Source organism: Chiloscyllium plagiosum, unplaced genomic scaffold (assembly GCF_037043375.1).
Source record: "Chiloscyllium plagiosum isolate Xiang-an unplaced genomic scaffold, Cpla_swu_hap1 HiC_scaffold_38, whole genome shotgun sequence".
Classification (NCBI taxonomy): domain Eukaryota; kingdom Metazoa; phylum Chordata; class Chondrichthyes; order Orectolobiformes; family Hemiscylliidae; genus Chiloscyllium; species Chiloscyllium plagiosum.
In genome coordinates, this window is record NW_028270176.1 from 76,245,025 (window position 1) to 76,264,528 (window position 19,504).

Genomic DNA, 19,504 nt, shown 5'->3' on the forward strand with positions numbered 1-19,504 from the left:
TTCTGCGGAGGCGGTGGTTATGGTTTGCAGTTGGCTTTCCACCAACTGGTCAACAGTGAGACAAAATATCTTTGATCCACTGCAGAAACTCCACCTGCTTCCAGTAAATGAAACTGGGAACTCAAGGACCTTTTCTGCAGTCAGCTTAATTGCTGCCAACTATTGTATCTGGCCGATTAAAGGGAAAATGAATCAACTAAAGTCCAACCAAACAAGCTATATTTTCCCATTTACTCACAATGGACACATTTCCCTTGGCATTTATTCTTTAAAAAGGAAAGTCCCTGAATACAGCATTCACTGTATGACTATCAGAAAACAGGACATTGAATGCAGTGACGTTCTGGTTAGTTCAGCCTGTTTACTGAGTATCTTTAAAGCTCCTGAATATGAAGTTAATGGATCCAAAATCCCACATTGCAGTAACATTTGTTATCATCTCAAAGTAAATTAACAAAATTGAACTGGTTCAAACTCACATCACTTGTTACACCATTCTCTGATTCATGCACCTCATTAAAACTGAGTGAGCCCTTTATACATGGTTAACACTGGTGTAGTGTAACAGCGAATATTTGCTGATTTTTATGAGTTAACTGCCCTATCAGAGTTATCAGTGAGCAGAGAAATGTACTGTTTATAACCTACATTCGTGGTAATTATTACTGTAATACTCTCTAATTTAACGAAACACTCCTGGTGTACCCAGATTGTTACATGCAATGGTTTAGACGTTGAGGATTTTAAAAAAAACTTATGGACTGTCTTGTTCTAGTTCATTAGATGCTCTTTCAAAAGTTTACCTAGGTGTTATGTATCACTGCGGACTCACATTTTGTTTCTCAGGCACACAGCTTTCCTTTACTGTGCATTTTAGTGTCGGAGCAATTTGAAGAAAAAAAATGCAGGGAGAGACATTCTGCAATGTAAGGAGGTGCTTCTAATCTCCGGGTCCAAACTGTTTAGTGACATACACTCACATTCTGAACATAATCACTTTAGACATGCTCCATATTAGGTTGCCGAAACTGAATTTAGAAACGCAGATTAGAAATGATATGTTATTTTGTAATATGAGAGAGACTTTGAGTGACAGCAAAAATAAAGTCATTCATTTTGTTGGCTAATAATATTATTGAAGTTCTTTTTAGCTTTATCTGCTTGTGGTGGAATGTAGGATTAAAGGGAGTTAACTTCTAATTGAATATTCTAAATATAATCACTTTGGACACGCTCAGTTGCCTAAATTGAATTTTGAAATGTTTCATATGAATTACATGTTATTTTGAGTGCGACAGAGACTTGCAGTATCCAGGGAAGAAAAGCTCAACTGTTTTATTGGCTGGTAATATGTTTGAACTTTCATTTTAGTTTTATCTGCTTGTGAATGAATGTAGAAATAAAGGGAGCTAACTTCCAGTTGAATTTGTTTTTTTTTTAATCAAAATACATGCAACTATCATGTTAAACAGACCTGAAGCTACTCAAATTTACTTCCAAAGAAGCTATTCAGCAAAAGAAATATCCCAAGATGTGTATGTGTCCGTGTTTAAGCAAAACCTCATGTAAATACATGATCCCATGTGTTCGGGCTGTGCAAGCTGATACCAGGATCCAGTCTCAGCCTCCAGCAGGAAACCAACATGCGGAAGCAGTAAGCCTGCCCCTTCCGATGGCCATATAAACCTTTGGCACTGGACTGTAATTCAACACTCCTGGGTCGGCTCTGTTTAGAAAGATCTTAGCAGAACCGTTTCCCACAATTTATCAGAATGATTGTGTCGACAATTTTTCTCAGTCTGTTACTGATTTTCTTATCATGTGAGTGTTTTTTGTTCATGTCTCTCTTTGTTTCTGTCTCAATGTTCGTCTACCGCAGGAATGTAAAACACTCAGCCATCATGTCATCAGCATTAATGCTCACGGTTTATTTGTTTTCTTTTTTAAAGGTGTCCAGTCGGAGATTGTTTTGACCCAGCCAGAGGCAGAGACTGGCCGTCCCGCAGGCAGCCTGAAACTGACCTGTAAAACCAGCGGGTTCGATCTTAGCGGCAGCTACATGTACTGGGTCCGACAGGTTCCCGGACAGGGTCTGGAGTGGCTGGTTCGCTACTATAGTTCATCCAGCAGTAACTATGCACCAGCCATCAAGGGTCGATTTACTGCGTCCAAAGACAATTCAAACAACATTTTCGCGTTGGACATGGGGAACCTGAAGATCGAAGACACCGCCATCTATTACTGTGCAAGATACTATAACCAATACTGGGGCCAAGGGACCATGGTGACTGTGACTTCAGGTAAGACCCTTGAACTTTCTTTCTGACTTTTTAAAAACTTTCTATTCATGTGACTAATTTCTGAATTAAATGAAACTCAGATTCTGTGCTGAGTTTGGTTTGGTTTGGATTAATTTTTGTTCAGACTGATTATAGACTTCAGTTAAGGCTCAGCAAATAGTTACAATGGGGATGATGGAGCCAGTTGCTTCGTGTATCTCTTTTTTTTGATCAGATGGGCAATGTCTCTTAATCAGTCAGCTATAAATAATGTTTAATGTTAGTGACACCCTGACTGTGAGTTTTATTATCAATAACAAACGCTAAGAATTCAAAGATGTTCGAGATATTACCAAACATGATTAAAATATGCTAAAATATCATTATTCATTTCTTTACTATATGTTCTTACCATGATTCTATTTTCACATTTATTTTGATAATTTTGTTGATGACAAGCAGGTTAGAAAGTGTCATAAAATTTTCTTGCGGTGCTATATTGCATTCTGTTGATTAGATTCTGAGTTTGTTTTACTTGATTCTGTTGAATTGAGTATATTGGATTTTGGCTTTGTTTAAGTTGATTCGGTTTGAACTGTGTTGATTAGATTCTGACTTGGTTTTTACTTTGTTGAATTGTGTTGATTGGTTTTTTGAAATTGTTTTATTTGATTCTGTTGAATTGAATTGTTTGGATTCTGATTATGTTTCATTCAAATCTGTTGTTCTGAGTTGATTGGATTCTGATTTTATTTTCCTTGATTCTGTTGAATTGAGTTGATTGGATTCTTATTCAGTTTGTGAAATTGATCTGCATTTTCATGCTTTCTGTAACTGGTGTTTTCTTTCTGGTGAGGAAATTGTCTCTCTGGATACCTTTTCATGACCAATATTTGTGAAGTTCTTTTGTTTTTCATGAATCATTTCTGCATTTGTTAAACTTTTTTGACACATTTTTCTCTGCTTGATTGAAAACATTACATCCATTTGTAACGGTCTGAAAAACAACTTAAGGCAGAAACCCGGAAGTGTGAGAAATGAAAAAAAAACGAGTTTTTAATGCATTGACTTTTTAAAAAAAAACTCAGTTCTAATTGTAAGCTAACTGAATTTTGTTTTGAGTAGCCTCATTCAAAATAAAGTTTGGGACTAAAATCTGAAACTACAGAATTGATCAGATTATGTAATTGATACTAACTTAAAATTATAATGTGGTAATATTTGTCCATTCAGTAATTTTGTTTTGACCATGAAGTGATTAATCAATATATGCCTTCAACCACTCTACTGTGCGCTGCACAGGATTGTCACGATCAAGAAGGGTGTGCAGGTTGGAAATAAATTGAACTGTTGCCAGAAACGTTACAGCTTTAAGTGTTAAGTCCCCTCACAAACAAAGTTGCTGTTATGACTTGTTATTTCTATTCAATTTAATCATTAGTTTGCTGGATTCTGAGCAGCTTTGTTAGACCTCAATTTGTTTTTTTTTTGTGAGGTTACATCATGTTCTTGGTTCTGTTGAAAATGTTTGCAGAGCTAGTTCTGCTGCAAACACACCGTGTTGTGATCTGGTGATCATTGATCTGTTGAGGGGGGACTGTGCTTGGGTAACATTAAATGTGATATATTTGGGAAACCGTTTCTGGTTTCTACATTGTTTTTGCAATGTTAACACGGTTGGTGACAGTGAACCGTTCCTGGTTCCTCATTCAATGCATTCAGCGTGCAAGTTGAAATTTCATAAAGCCTATTATTAAGTGAAAGGCAAATCGCAAAGGTTTTAGAAATGAAGGGAAAACAGATACCTTCGGGCGCCATTTTTACTTAAAATAAATAATTAAGGATTAATCTAATCCATGCTTTACAATCCAAATTCAGAACTCAACTATCTAGTTCAGTCATAAGGTCTGTCTTTAAACAGTTTACAAGTTATAGAGAAATATAAATAGAATTTCAAAAGTCTAATGTTCGAATAGTTCTTGCTCTTGAGCAAAAATGCCATGACTGTGTTATAATTGATCAAGAAACACTTTTCAATTCCGCTGTACACTACATACATATTTTTCTGGCTGGAAAAGATCATTGGCAAAGACCATTTGGAAATTCTGCTCAATTCTATGAAGAACAGGTCAGTTTCACTGCTTTGATCAGTTTCACACGTAACTTGAATTAATTAATTGTTATGTCCCTGATTAAACTGGATTTACAGAATAAAAATAAAACACTAACTGAATTATTTAATCTGCACAGTGCTTTAGATTGTTCCCAATCTGTGCATTTTAAATAAATAGTTCCATTTTACAACAAAATATCAACTGAGGAGTCATTCTTTCGGAAACAACTGCTATTGTGAATTATGTGACCAAGGCCAAATTTTGAATTAATTAAAATAATCCACTCATGAACTCGCAGAGCAGCATGGTGTCTCAGTGGTTGGCACTGCTGCCTCACATTCGGTCCCAAATTCGATTCCACCCTCGGGTGACTGCCTGTGTGGAGTTAGCACATTCTCCCTGTGTCTGCGTGGGTTTCCTTCGGGCGATCTGGTTTCCTACCACAGTCCAAAAGATGGGCAAGTCAGGTGATTTGTGCAACTTAGCACAGCCATAGTGTTCAGGGATGTGTAGGTTAGGGTGCATTAGTCAGGGGTAAATATAAATTAGGAGGAATGGGTCTGGCTGGGCTACTGACTGTTCAGAGGGTCAGTGTGGAATTGTTGGGCCAAATGGCCTGTTTCTATACTGTAGGAACCCTACTCTTAAAACCATGGGAGTGCTTGCTGCAAACGCAGAGAATTCATTTTACATCGATGTGTTCAGACGGATGCAGAGTTCACAAATTTGCAGAAGACGAACTAGAGGATAACAGAGCACATTGTTTATTCAGACATTGAAAATAGATTAATATTTATTTTAATTAATATACTTGACCGATTTATTGCAATGTAGCGATCGGAAGGAATTGCTCACATTAGTTAAGTGTGTCAATCATTTAGATTAGATTTCCTGCAGTATGTATCAGGCCATTTGGCCCAACAAGTCCACACCGACCCTCTGAAGAGTAACCCACCCAGACCCATTCCCCTTCCCTATATTTACCCCTGACTAATGCACCTAACACTATGGACGATATAGCTTGACCATTTCCCCTTCATGCACATCTTTGGATTGTGCGAGGAAACCCACACAGACACAGGGGACATTGTGTAAACTCCACTTGGCAGTCACCCGAGGCTGGAACCGAGCCTAGGTACCTGGATCTGTGAGGCAGCAGTGCCCACATTTACTTAGACAACCGCTAAAGTGGGCAACTCCAGACAGAAGCATGTTTTCAATTCATACCTTTTTAAACATTTTCGTTCATTAAAAGCAGTTAACAAAGAAAATGACCTTGCCCTAATTCCTTCAACAGAAATGCTTTCCACACTGGACTTTATGCAGTGCATGCAAAATCTCCACAGTTCAAGGAACGTTTTAAGAATATGTAAAAATAATTTAGAGAATAATCCATTTCCTCCGGATCTGGGCTTTAATTGGCGATATTTCCCACCTCAATAATTTTGTTAAATACAATGACTTATTAAGTTTATTAACTCAGTGGTTATTTATGTTCATTGTGAACACATTCTCGTTCACATTAATCCATTGGTTAGTTCCTCTGATGAATGTTCAATTACAGTGAATATATTTGACGTGAGGAGTTGAGCAATGTATCCTCTAGGATTAAGTATGTTGTGCAGTTTGTTTCTGTGCTATCTCCGACTAACTTGTCAACAGTCCTGACCATTTGTAAATTGTCCAGTTCGGATACCTGAATCTCAGGCAGTTCAATTTTATCTTGAGCTTTATCTGCCAGAAATACAATATTCGATTAGGTGCCTCAGAATTGAGAGCCCTGACTAAGTTGTTCCAATCAGAATGTACGTTTCAGGAACAAAAGGCATACAGCAAGAGTTTTGAAATTGGTTGTTGGCAAAAAGAGATATTTGATTGAGCGAGGCAGAGGGAAATATGCTGTATATTTTCTTTGTGCCTCAGTTATGCAGGACATGTTTCGTGGCACAATGTAGAATCAGAATTTTTTTGCATCTTATTATTTGAAAACCTATTATCAGCTTTTAATGTCACTGGCAATGGTCATATTACACTTCAAAACATTTTAATCTTTTCCAAACTAAGTAGACCGTCTGGTGCAGCAACATTCACAGGGGAAAGAGGAAGGGAGTTCTAGGTTGGAATCCAGTGACAGTGAATTGATGGCAATGCAATTCCTAGATTTATTCCTCTGTAGTTCCCATAGAGTTTGAACAATTTGGAGCTGCTGTCAAAGCATTCTTGGATAAATGTTGAAATGTTACTTTCATTGTACAAACATTCTGGAACAATCCCTGGTTGTTGGAAGGTGATAATAACTAACATGGTTTATGTACTGTCAAAACAGGTGGGCTGTGTTCTCCGTGATAGTGTCAAGCCCATTGTGTTCAGGTCTGTTGTGATGTTGTAGTAGGGTCCCTGATTCTGTGCCAGGTGGCCTGTGTTCACTGACAACCTGTTAGAGTGGTATGTAACACCATCTCTCTCTTATCAGCTTACTTCAGTGCAAGAAAGCAGATTGAAATGTTTGGGTGTTTGTTGGAATTCCACTCACAGAGGCCAGTGAAATCTATTCAATCGCTGTCCTGACTTGTGTCTCTTAGATATTAAACAGAATTTTGGTGTTTAGCAGCTTTTTCTAGATCAATATTTGTTCACAAGCTTTTGGGCATCACTAGATGGGGTTAATGGAGTAAGTGCTCAAAGAAATCCCAGCTTTTGTCTTGCTGTTCTAACAATATCATTTATAACTAATCCAGAATGAATCATTTTCAAAGCATATTTGATGAGATTATGCTTAGGCCGTTTTACTTTTTATTAAACCAGTGCTGTAGCTAAATTTGATTGTTCAGTACGGTGGGAGTTCCGCTGAATCCAACACTTGCTGCAGATGGCAATAGCTTTTCAACTGGTCTTCAATTGCTATCTCAGACCATCCAGTACCTCTGCTAAGAATTCATTTTCCAACAGGAGTCAAGCCAACGTAATCACTGTTTATCTTAACAGGTTGAGCTCTTGTGCCAAAAACATGAAAACAATTTGGTGAAGAGGGGGTCTCTGTGTGCGAAAGGTTAACCTTGCAATCTCTCCACAGGAGCTGCTAGATCTACTGAGTTTCTTCAGAAATTGCTGTATTTTATTTTGGTTTTCTAGCATTTAAAGTTTGTTGTTTCATTGAAAAAGGTTCTGTTCGATTAAACACGTTCTTCAGAGAAAAGATGCATTTGAACAAATTGCGAATGTTCAGAGATATTAAATATCAGAGAATCATTGAATTTGAGCGCCCTGATCTCGAGCTGTAGTTTCACAAGAAAATATTATGAAGTAACAACACACTCCAGAGTGCAGTGGCTGGTGTAAGTGGGTGGAAGTTATTTTGATCACTCAAATAGAGAATGTCAATGATCCCGTCCCAAATAATCAACAGAAGTTTTTTTTAAAGCATGTGTGAAACAATTAATTTATCGAAATATTTTAATAAAAAGTGTTCACCGCCAGTGCTAGCTTAATGAATGACACAATGATAGGAAGGTAGGAGGAAGAGAAGGGCACTCAGCCCCTCAAGCTGTTCCACCACTTACTTAGATCATGGTGCATCTGTGAGCCAAATCCACAGGTCTCCCTTTGGCTAAAACTCTTTAACACCTTTGATTAACAAGCAAAAATTATCCCAGGTTTACTGATTCGACTGCCCATAACAAAGGGAGACACCATTTCTGAAAGACATTCCTGTGAGTACTGTGACACAATGAGGCTGGAAATAATTGCTCATGAAAGTAAACTTTCAATCTCTGACAATTTCCAATTGAAACATCCCAATCATCATATTTCTTTAATTTAACACTATACTTCCCTGGAATAAAGAAATATAATGTGTGATTGCCTTGCTAAAAATGAGGGAAGCTTCATTCCTATTATATGATTAAGAAATAGCTCCGTTCATTCAGTGAAAACACAGTCAAATCACACAAAAGGAAACCATGTCACCTTGTGTAGACACACAAGTGCCTCAAATAATTTTCAATTCTTCCAGTGGTTGTTTGCATCTCTAGACAGGTGTGGAAGTGTCAGACTTGTTATATCGCCTTGAGAAACCAGTTATCATCAGTCTATTTGAATTGCTGAAGTTTGTGTGGTATGAGCACATTCACAGCGCTGTTAGGAAGTGAGTCCCATGGCTGTGATTGAGGAAGAGGAAACGGGCAGGGAAATAGTTGCGAGTCAAGTTGAAGTCTGATTTGGAGGAAAGCTTTCAGGTGAAGCATTTACATGCACATGGCCCTTATCCTTAAGGACCACAATTTTGAAACATGCTGCCGAAGGGACATGTCCGCATGCAAAATGGAAGCTGAAGAAGGCACCTTGGCCCCTCTAGAAGGCTATTCCATTCATGGGATGATCATTAATCTTGCTGCTCACCAGTCTTCCCAACACACCGATAACATTGAACCTGATTGTTTACTGTTCAGCAAAAGAATGGTGAACATTTGGAATTCTCCACCACAGAAATTGACAAAATATGAAATGATTTCAATAAGGAGATAGATTCCTTCAATCCTTAAAAAATGCTACGGATATGTGGGAGAAAGGGAAACAATATTGGTTGAAAGCCATGAAAACATTGAATGGACATGGTTTGTAAGTTTGCACGAAACGCCAACATTGGTGGTATAATTGGCAGTGAAAGTTATCTAAACGTGCAATGAGATCTTGATCAGCTGGGCCAATTGGCTGAGGAGTGGCAGATGGAATTTAATTTAAATGAATACGACGTGTTGCTTTTTGAGAAGATAAATCAGGTCACAACTTACAGAGTTAATGGTAGGCCACTGGATAGTGATGTAATACATAGGGCCCTGAGGTTCCAGACTCCTAGAGTCTTACAGAGTTAATGTTAGGGCACTGGGTAGTGATGTTGAACACTGAGGACCCTGAAGGTTCAGACTCATAGATTCTTGAAAGCGTTGACTCAAGTACCTAGTGTGTTGAAGGTGTTTGGCACATGTATCTTCATTGCTCAGAGCACTGAGTGCAGGAGTTAGGGCTTCATGTTGTAACTGTCCAAAGCATTGGAATCAACTGCCAGAGGAAGTGGTAAATGCAGAGATAGGTCCAACATTTAGAAGGCATTTGAACAGCTACAGGAACTGGATGGGTCTGGATGGATATGGGCCAAAGGCAGGCAAGTAGAATTAGTTTAATTTGGGAACTCTGGTCAGCATGGATGAGCTGGACCAAAGGAACTGTTTCTGTGCTGTATGACTTTATGACTCACTCACTTTATGGTGGAGTAGGCTCAAAGTTGGAAGGTGGTGAGCAAGTGAGGGGCTAGATTGGGCATGTGGGAGAGTTTGGGCTGGTAGGCTGTGAGGTGTTGGCTGGCTGCTGGGTAGGCTTGCATGCACTCTGTCTGGCAAGGTGGCATCAAGGTAAATGGTAATGGTCACAGGATAATTTGTTCGAATTGTGCTTGGTAGGTGAGGGGTAGTTTGAGCTGAAATGCAGGAGGTCTGTCTTTGCCAGGTTGGTTTATGGAGAGGTGGGCAGGATGCCAGGCTGGTTAGTGTAGAGGTGGGCAGAGTGCCAGGATGTTTCGGGGGTGGAAGGTCACTGTAATGAAGTGACAGGTGGACGTGTTGTCAAAATGCAAAGCTCGGAGTCTGGCAAAATGGTGGGTTGTAAAGCACAGATGCGAAAGGAGCTAGGATGCAATGTGCACAGGTTCACTTGGGTAAGATGAGAGGTCAGTGATCAAGGACTGAGGTCATGTCTTGGGTAGTGGACATTTGCCCGAGGTTGTGAAAATGATGGTGCCAGGTCCTGTCAGGGCCAGATTCACCATGGGCCAGGTGCAGGGCGGCAAGAGTGTAAATGACTGAAAGGAATTGAGATCATATGTCCATCTGGAATATAGAACATAGAACATTACAGTGCAGTACAGGCCCTTCAGCCCTCGATGTTGCGCTGACCTCTGGAACCAATCTGAAGCCTATCTATCCTACACTATTCCATTTTCATCCATATGTTTATCCAATGATCTTTTAAATGCCCTTAAAGTTGGTGAGTGTACTATTGTTGCAGGCAGTGCGTTCCATTGCCCTATTACTCTCTGAGTAAAGAAACAACCTCTGACAGTTGTCATCTATGTCCTCTCCTGCTAACCATCACTATTCAAGGAAAAAGACTTTCACTGTCCACCCTCTGTTTTTCTTTTATGTCTCAATTAAGTCACCTCTCAACCTTCTTCTCTCAAACAAAAACAGCCTGAAGACCCTCATCTTTTCCTCATTAAACCTTCCCGCCATACCAAACTACATCCTGGTAAAGCTCCACTGAACTCTTCCAAAGCTTCCACATTCTTTCTATAATGTGGTGACCAGAACAGTACACAATACTCCAAGTGCGGCCACATCAGAGTTTTGTACAGCTGCAGCCTAACCTCGTGGTTCTGAAACTCAGTCCCTCTATCGATGAAAGCCAACACAAAGTATGCCTTCTAAACAACTCTATCAAACTGACTGGCAACTTTTAGGGATCTATGTACATGGACACCGAGATCTCTCTGCTCAGCTACACTCCCGATATGGATTGCCTTGGATGTGTTTCGTGTGATAGGGGTTGTGTGTTCCGGGCATGAATGGGTATATAGCAGGGTAGGGTTTCTCAATGTGAGTGGAAATTTAGGTCTAGACAGAATAAGTGCAGTGGTTAGTCTGAAAGATGAGGTTTGGTGGTGAACTGTGTACCAGGTTGATATTTATTAAAGTTTAACATTACTTGTTCATTTCTCAAATCATAATTACATAAATACTCAGCTGTAATACTCCAAAGTCTCTGAAACTTAATGGTCCTCCATTTTTCAGAGGCCTCCAGAATTCAGATAATTGTAAATTAGATGTTTCAACTTCCAGACAATTGGCATGAGTTCAGCCGTGACAGCCATCCTCCCCGTCCCAGTGTTCAGCTCCTGCCTGTGCTGCTGCTGCAGTGACCTCCCTCCCAGAGAGAACATTCTGCCTTGCATTGATAAGTGAGGAAGGCTCACTGGACCTGATTTCCAAGTATGGGGACGGCAAACACGAGGGGACACAACTTTAAAGTGAGGGGAGATAGGTATAAGATAGATGTCAGAGGTAGTTTCTTTACTCATTGCGTAGTAAGGGTATGGAATGCTTTGCCTGCAATGGTAGGAGATTCGCCAAGTTTCAGTACATTTAAGTCGCCATTGGCAGGCATATGGACGGACATGGAATAGTGTAGGTGGGATGGGCTTCAGGTTAGTATGATAGGGCAGCGCAACATCGAGGGCCGAAGGGCCTGTATTGCACTGTAATATTCTATGTTCTATGATTCACTCTGGTTTCTCTCCGGGGGTACTGCCAGGTGTTGGGTATTTCCAGCAGCACGGTACCTAGTGGGGCAGCACGCTGGTTCCGTGGTTAGCGCTGCTGCCTCACAGTGCTAGGGACTCAGGTTCCATTCCAGCCTCGGGTGACTCTCTGTGTGGAGTTGGCACCTTCTCCCCATGTCTGTGTGCGTTTCCTCCCACAGTCCAAAGATGTGCAAGCTGGGGGAATTGCAAATGTTGTGTTCAGTGATTGGGAGGTTAGCTGCATTAGTCAGGGTTAACTGTAGCATAATAGGGTAGGGGAATGGGTCTCGAAGCGTTACTTTTCAGAGGGTGGGTGTGGACTTGTTGGGCCAAATGGCCTGTTTGCACACACTGTAGAATTTCGATGAATCTGCATTTCCTTGGTTTGTATTTTGTGAAACTTCTCTGCTCTTCACAGCAATCCAGTGAAAGTGTCAGTTGGTGAGATTTTCAAACAGTTACTGGGGTGGGATCAGGATGTTCTTCTTCCTAAATTATATGGCAATGGTCAAGGTCGAGGGCATGTTTCTAAATAGGGAACCAATGATCATGATCAGCAACTGGTAGGAACCAAAAATAAACCCTAGTTATGCTGTAGACTCAGCGGGAGCATACTGGCAAACGTTTACAGCTGAGGATACATTTGAGTAACTGATAAGGTCAAATGAACAGAAACTAACATGCTCAATTGGTCATTCTATTGTAGAGACACCATCTCCCCCCACGCTTTATGGCCTGGTCTCCTCCTGTCAGGAGCACAACACCGGTTCTGCGATCTTTGGTTGTTTGGCGATGGACTATTCCCCTGACGTCACCAAGGTAACCTGGAAGAAAGGAGGGGAGCTAATCACGACTGGATTGAAGACTTACCTATCAGTGAGAAACAAGAAGGGAACTTACACCCTGAGCAGCCAGTTAACCCTGCCCGAGTCAGCAGTAGGTTGCCCCAGCAAAATCTCCTGTGAGGTTCAACACAGCGGGTCACACAAGAGCAAAGAAATGCCATGTCCAGGTACGTGTTGTGGGAACTGAGATAAACAGAGCATCTGGGATTAATATGAATAAGGCATTATTTATAACCATTTTCACAGAATCACCTTATACAGCACAGGAAAAAAGGCCCTTTGATCCATCCAGTTCACGCCTATCAATATCATCCACCTAACTATTCCAGTCTCATGTGACTTGCCTTTGCAAGGATGCATCTCAATACTTCATACTTATTATGAGGGGCTCAGTTTCTACATGACTTATAGGTGCTGAGCTCCAGACTAACACCACCCTCTGTTTGATTTTGTTTTCCCTGAGATCCACTTGGAAGCTCCAGGCCTTACCTTCACCCTGTGCCCCTGAGGCATTGATCTCTCGCTGTCTATGACTAAAATAATTCTAGACATCATGATCATCTTCTCCCTAATTCTCCTCTGCTCCAAGGAAAACCCCTGTCTATCTAATCTAGTTTCATAACTAAAACCCTCCAACCCAGGCAAGATCCTGGCAAATCTCATCAATACTGCCTTCAGTGTAATCACATTCCTTCGATTACATGCACAGAACGCTTCAGTATGGCCTAACCAGTGTTCTAATAAGTTCCAGTATCATCTCCCTAATCTTCATTGACAATGTCTCGGATAATAAAAGCAAATATCCTCCCACCTTCTTAGCCTCTTTATCCAGACGACACAGTACTATAGGGGATCTTTGGGTACGTACACCAAAGATCCTTAGTCCTTTCCAGGGTTCCACCATTCAAAATGTCATATCTCACAGATTCGTCTGCCGAATTACATCACCTTACATTTATCCAGAATAATTTCCATTTGCAACTTCTCTTCACAAACAACCAACCCTTTTATATTCTCCTGCATTCTAAAGCCATTATGCTCATGACCTACCAACATGACAGTTTTCATTTCATCTGTGAATTCACTGGTTAATCCTCCTAAATTTGAGTCTCAATCATTGGTATGTAAGAGAAATAGCAAGGAAATCAACACCAATCCCTACAGAACACCAGGAGACATAGATTTCCAGTCACGCAGACACCCGATGACTATTATCCCCTGCTCCCACCACTCAGCCAGTTCTAGATCCAATCTGTCAAATTAACTCGGATCCCATTGGCTCTGATTATTGCTATCATCTGAACATCGAGTTATCTCTCTGAAAACTGCATGAAAACTGTCACACATGACTTCCTCTCAATAAAACCATGCTGAAAATTGTAGATTTATCTTCCAAATGAAGACTAATTTCACTTCTCAATAGTTTCCCTACCACTGAGACTAGCTTGACAGATCTGTGTTTTCATTATTTATCCCTTCCTTCGGCCTGCATAACAGTGCAACGTTGGCTGATCTACACTCACTTGGCACAACTGCTGTGGCCAGACAGGATTTCTAAATTATTGTCAGCAACCCAACTATTTCATCCTTTGCATCGCTCAACCGCTTGGTATACTTTTCATCTGCCCTGGAAATATAACCACTTTTCATTCAGCAAGACAACACAGAACATCACATCATGTGTCCTAATTTCTGAAAACTACATCACAACACCCCTCCATGATTTCGGTCCCCACACTGTCCCTCTTACGAGTGAACACTGACACAACACATTCGTTTTGAACACAACCTAATCCTCCGGCTCCACTCCAATAATAACACTTAATGGGCATTACTGTTTCCCGAATAATTCTTTTATTATGAATGAGCCTGTAACTTTTAAAAATATTTTCCTTTATTTTGACTGCTATTATTTTCTCATGGTCCCTTTTGCTCTTCTAATTCCTTTGTCTTTCAAACTCCTCCTTGTACTCCATACTAATTTCTATTGTTTTGAGATTTCAGTATAGACCGGAAGCCTCCCTTGTTTCTCTTTATCTCCCCCTCCATGCCCTTTGGTGTCCAGAGCCCGCTGCATTCTTGGTCCCACGCAGTGGCTTCCTGGGAAATGACCTCCCTGTGATTTTCCTATCTCTTTCTTAAATGTGTCACACTTGCTCTGACTCGGATTTACCAATAAGTGTCAGCTTCCAGTACACTCTGGTCAAGTCATTACCTGATCTTACTAAAATTGTCCTTCCCCTTTTCAGAACTTTGGGCCAATTTCTATTCCTTTGCAGTACAATCTGAAATCCAACTGATTTATGATCACTGTCTGCAAAGTGCTCCACCATTGGTGTTTTACCCACTGGGTCGACTTCACTCCCTAAAGTTAAGTTCAGGTTCACACCTCTCTTGCAAGGTCTGGATTCAAATTCTCTGTATTAACACATACTTTGTGAAAATATTCTCCTGGGGGAATTTTCAGAATTGTGTTCTCTCTAAATTTTTGACAAAGTGAATATCCAAGCCTATGCTGAGGAAGTTCAAAACCTCTTTTCTCATTCCCCTATTTAATTTCCACGTCTCTGAAATTTGCCCATGTATTTGCACTTGGTCTTTTGGACCTATAGTAAGGTCTATCGTGCTCTCCCAGTAGTTATTTTTGCTGTATTTTGGTTTTGAAGTACTGTCCATTTGCCTTTGTTCAAGGAGGTATCCATGATTTCATTTCTCTTTGCAGCCTAAAATACTCTTGTCAGAATTGCGACAGAAGCAACATTCTGTACCGCACACCCCCGCCCCCATCCTTTTCCATCTTTCCCTGTCTCGCCTGAAGGCACTAAATCCTGGAATATTGAATAGCCACTCCTGCCCGGCTGTCAATATGTCTCCGTGATAGCAACCGTATCATTTCCTCATTTTTGCCGGTAATTCATCTGCCTTGTTCATCAGACTCTGTCATTAAAACGAATACCATCCAACGTTGCTATCTCCCTTCTGATGTTACCGGCCTATAGTTTCTATGCCTCCTTGACTCCCTTGCTGCGTCCTATAATTTTTGCCTTTCACATTGTCCTGCTCATCTTTCTGTGTGGATCCCAGCTTCTCCAGCACTCTGCACAATTATGATTCTTGTATCCATTAACCACGAGAAACCTTGATATATGAGAACTGATTGTATTTGTTATGAAATTCGTCAGATAATTTATGCGATGTGTTTCCTAAAGGTACAGATCCTCTCCAACCAACCCTTCTCCTAACTGTGAGCTCCAGTGAAGAAATCGCAAGCAGCAAGTTTGCAACCGTCGTCTGTTCAATCATCGATTTCCATCCGAAGTCAATCTCCGTGAGTTGGTTGAAAAATGGCCGACCCTTGGATTCTGGCTTCTTCACGTCTCCCGTGTGTGAGACAAACGGGAACTTCTCGGTGGCGAGTCGGCTGATGGTCCCTTATGGTGAATGGTTCAACAGCGCGGTCTATACCTGCCAGGTCACTCATGGAGAGAACATTCAAAGTAAAAACATCACCGCACTCCAGGGTAAGAGACACAGACTGAGAGAGCTACAAATCACTCTGAACTCTGATGTGAATCAAACACACGAATTTATCAGGCATAGTAAACAGCACGGTACAGCTTCTCGTTTCCCAACATGCCACGTATCTCATTTCAATATGAGTGTTACATTAGCATTGCTCATAATTCAACCTTTTGGCAAGTCAGAAAAGCATGTTTCCTCTCTGTTGAAGATAGATATATAGACAGTGAGCTTTGTTAAATAGTTTGTTGCCTGACCATGCTGGGAGAGGCATTCAGAGTGCTGAATCCTTGCCTGGTAGTCGCTTCAAGGATAAGTTTGGGGGTGGAGGGGGATATTAGATAGATATCTGATTGAAACATAGAAAATACTGAGAGACTGAGGTCGAGTGAACACGGAATAGATGTTTTGACTGATAGGCGAGACTAGGTCCCAAGGGCACAGTCTCAGGGTCAAAGGGGCACCGTTTAGAACTGAGATGGGGAGGAATTCCTTCAGCCAGAGGGTGATGAGTCTGTGGAACATGTTGCTGCAGAGGGCTGTGGAGGCCAGGCCATTGTGTGTACTCAAGCCAGAGATAGATCGGCTCTTGTTTCGTCCGGGGAGAAGGCAGGAGAATGGCTTTAGCCCGAAACGTCAATTTTCCTGCTCGTCGGATGCTGCCTGACCTGCTGTGCTTTTCCAGCATCATTCTGATCTCAACTCTGGATTGGCCGAACAGCCTTATTCTGATCCTCTATCTTATGATGTTGGGGTCTCAAAATGACGTGGTTAAAATATGCAGTGACCCTTACTTGAAAATAAATCAAAATGCTTTCAATGCTTCATTCCCTGCTCAGCAATAACCTGTTGGCCTTGGACATTGTACGACATCGATTTTTATCTGGTACTGAGCTCTTTAACTTCATTTATGGGATCAGACCACAGACCAAGTGGCTATCACATTTGATGAACTGGGATAAATGTGATCTCACTAAGCTTTTTTAAGATGCTCTCTGTAATTATGTAGGATGCGGCAAGAGAATAAATTCTGGTAAGAATGCTACAATAGGGATGAATGAACTAGGAACTCGAGACAGGCTGATTTAGCCTGGTTTGGGGTGGCGATGTTTACACAGTGAGTAGGGGATGTCTATAAAATTAGTGCACATTTCCATCGCGTTTGTAGATTAATTTAAGATGCTTTTGTTTTTTTGTCTCCCCTGCTCTATGAAGAAATTAAAAAATGCAGCTTGGTAAATAAAGTGAAAGTACAGACCAGTTATGAACTAACTGAATGGAGGGAAAGACTTAAGGAGATGGGTGTCCTTCTCGATATCCAATGCTGTACTCAATGTCTTGTTTTCAGATCTACTCCAAATCAGCTCACGAGGAACAATGACATAAATTAGAGAATGACATCACACCAATAACGCAAAGTATTTTTGATCACGTTAAATATGATGAACAGAATTTCCATGGCTGTTCACCGCTCCTGTAACACTTTAGAACTCTGCAAAGAGAATAATTATTATTTCTTATAATTTGTCCAAAATTTGGGATGTGATTTGGCAGTCAGCGTGACCAGCAGCACTTGCACCTAAGGGTTATGAACATGGAAATGAACTCATTATATTCAGATTACTCTTGTCACAAGTATCAATAGATGGTCTTAAGTGAGAGACAAACTCCGAAAGAAAGATAATTCCATGGGTTACATGATGGTATCTTCGATGATTTTACTTTTTTCACAGGTTTCACTTGTTACAAAGCCAGTGTTCTTTCGGAATAATTACACAGGATATGTTATAGGTAATCACAAATGCTTTCACAGATCAAAATACATCAACAATAGTAAGCATCGTTTCAGCAATGGTTGGAGCTGGAATTTTGAAGGTGGTGTCTTCACCCTGTGAAGAAGTAATCTGAAGATTGGGTGTTTGTATCATAAAAAGGCATTTTTCATTGACTTTGATTTTTGTTTCATAGAAGATACCGAGTGCCACCCTAACACCGCTAAAATCCTCCCACCGCCAGTAGAACAAGTCTTACTGGAGGGGACGGTGACGCTAACCTGCGTTGTGTTCAATCTTCCTTCTGGAGTCAACGTGACCTGGAAACAAGAAAAGAAGCCTCTGAAATCAGAGATTGCTGACCAGCCTGGACAGAATCCTGACAGCGTGATCAGCAAATTAGACATTTCTACTGAAGCCTGGCTGAGTGGCGTTACTTTTGAATGTGTGGTGTACCATCAGAATCTGCCGACTCCGCTGAGAGACTCCATCCACAAGGAGAAAGGTGAGCGGTGAGATTAAAACACAAAGCATCCCATGTGTCATCCAGATCCAGTTACATCAATGGCAGGCTTTGATTGGGAATGAACAAACACCATTGGGGGCATTAATGATGTATCTGAAGGCAGGATAGCTAAGTAGCTGATTCAGAAAAAGATGGACCAAAGGATATTGTATTCTGATTAAGTCAGATAAGGTGGGAAGAAGCCTGGGTTGTGACGTCACCATCAGCAATGACAGTTGGACAGAATGCCCTTGTTGTGGGCTGGAAACATGGAGGCAACTTTCACATTAAACTTTATTCTTTTTACTGAACAGAATGTTTTCTAAAGGAGCAGACTGAACCATGCTGCTCCTTTAGAAAACGAAACTGAATAAATCCCAAATTAAAAATGGCTTATCTTAATATTTAGTGAAATTGTGATATTTGTTCAGGATGTTTTGGTTGATTTATATTTGTCTCCAATATTCTGCAGTGATTAATCCGCTGGAACCATCAGTGTCGGTCCTCCTGCCACCAACAGAAGAAATCTCCGCTCAGAGGTTTCTCTCCCTGACCTGTTTAGTGAGAGGTTTCTCCCCCCGAGAGATCTTCGTCAAGTGGACAAACAATGACAAGCCGGTGAATCCCAGTAACTACAAGAACACTGAGGTGATGGCGGAGAGCGACAACACCTCCTTCTTCATCTACAGCCTGTTATCCATTACAGCGGAGGAATGGGCCAGCGGTGCTTCTTATTCCTGTGTGGTGGGACATGAAGCGATTCCATTGAAGATCATCAACAGAACAGTCGATAAATCCAGCGGTAAACCGAGTTTCGTAAACAGTTCACTTGCAATGATGGACCCTGTTAATTCATGTCAATAAAAATCTCAAAGTTGCATTTAATAATTCAACAAAAGTAATAAAGTTTTTTTTTCCTCCAGTTGTGAGTTAAATACTGAATCAGTTGTTTCTCACTCTGACTTACATTGCATCTGTGTAGTTAAAGTGGATTATTAACTGGTCTCGGACGAGTGTCTTGTGCAGTTAATGTTCTCTGCTCAGATACACCCTGGATCAGAGACAGAGTAAGGCTCACTCATTGCAGGATTCCGCCAAGTACCTTATCCATCCTAAATC

General features: G+C 40.8%; 1 gene segment (V, D, J or C); it reads left to right on the forward strand.

The window, feature by feature from the left end:
* Positions 1–1,696: 1,696 nt before the first annotated feature.
* LOC148139647 (Ig heavy chain C region-like) lies at positions 1,697–19,301 on the forward strand. The segment is given in 6 exon segments: positions 1,697–1,821; positions 1,950–2,300; positions 12,451–12,756; positions 15,799–16,110; positions 18,077–18,385; positions 18,858–19,301. Coding segments are annotated over 6 exon segments (1,719 nt in total).
* The last annotated feature ends 203 nt before the right edge of the window (positions 19,302–19,504 follow it).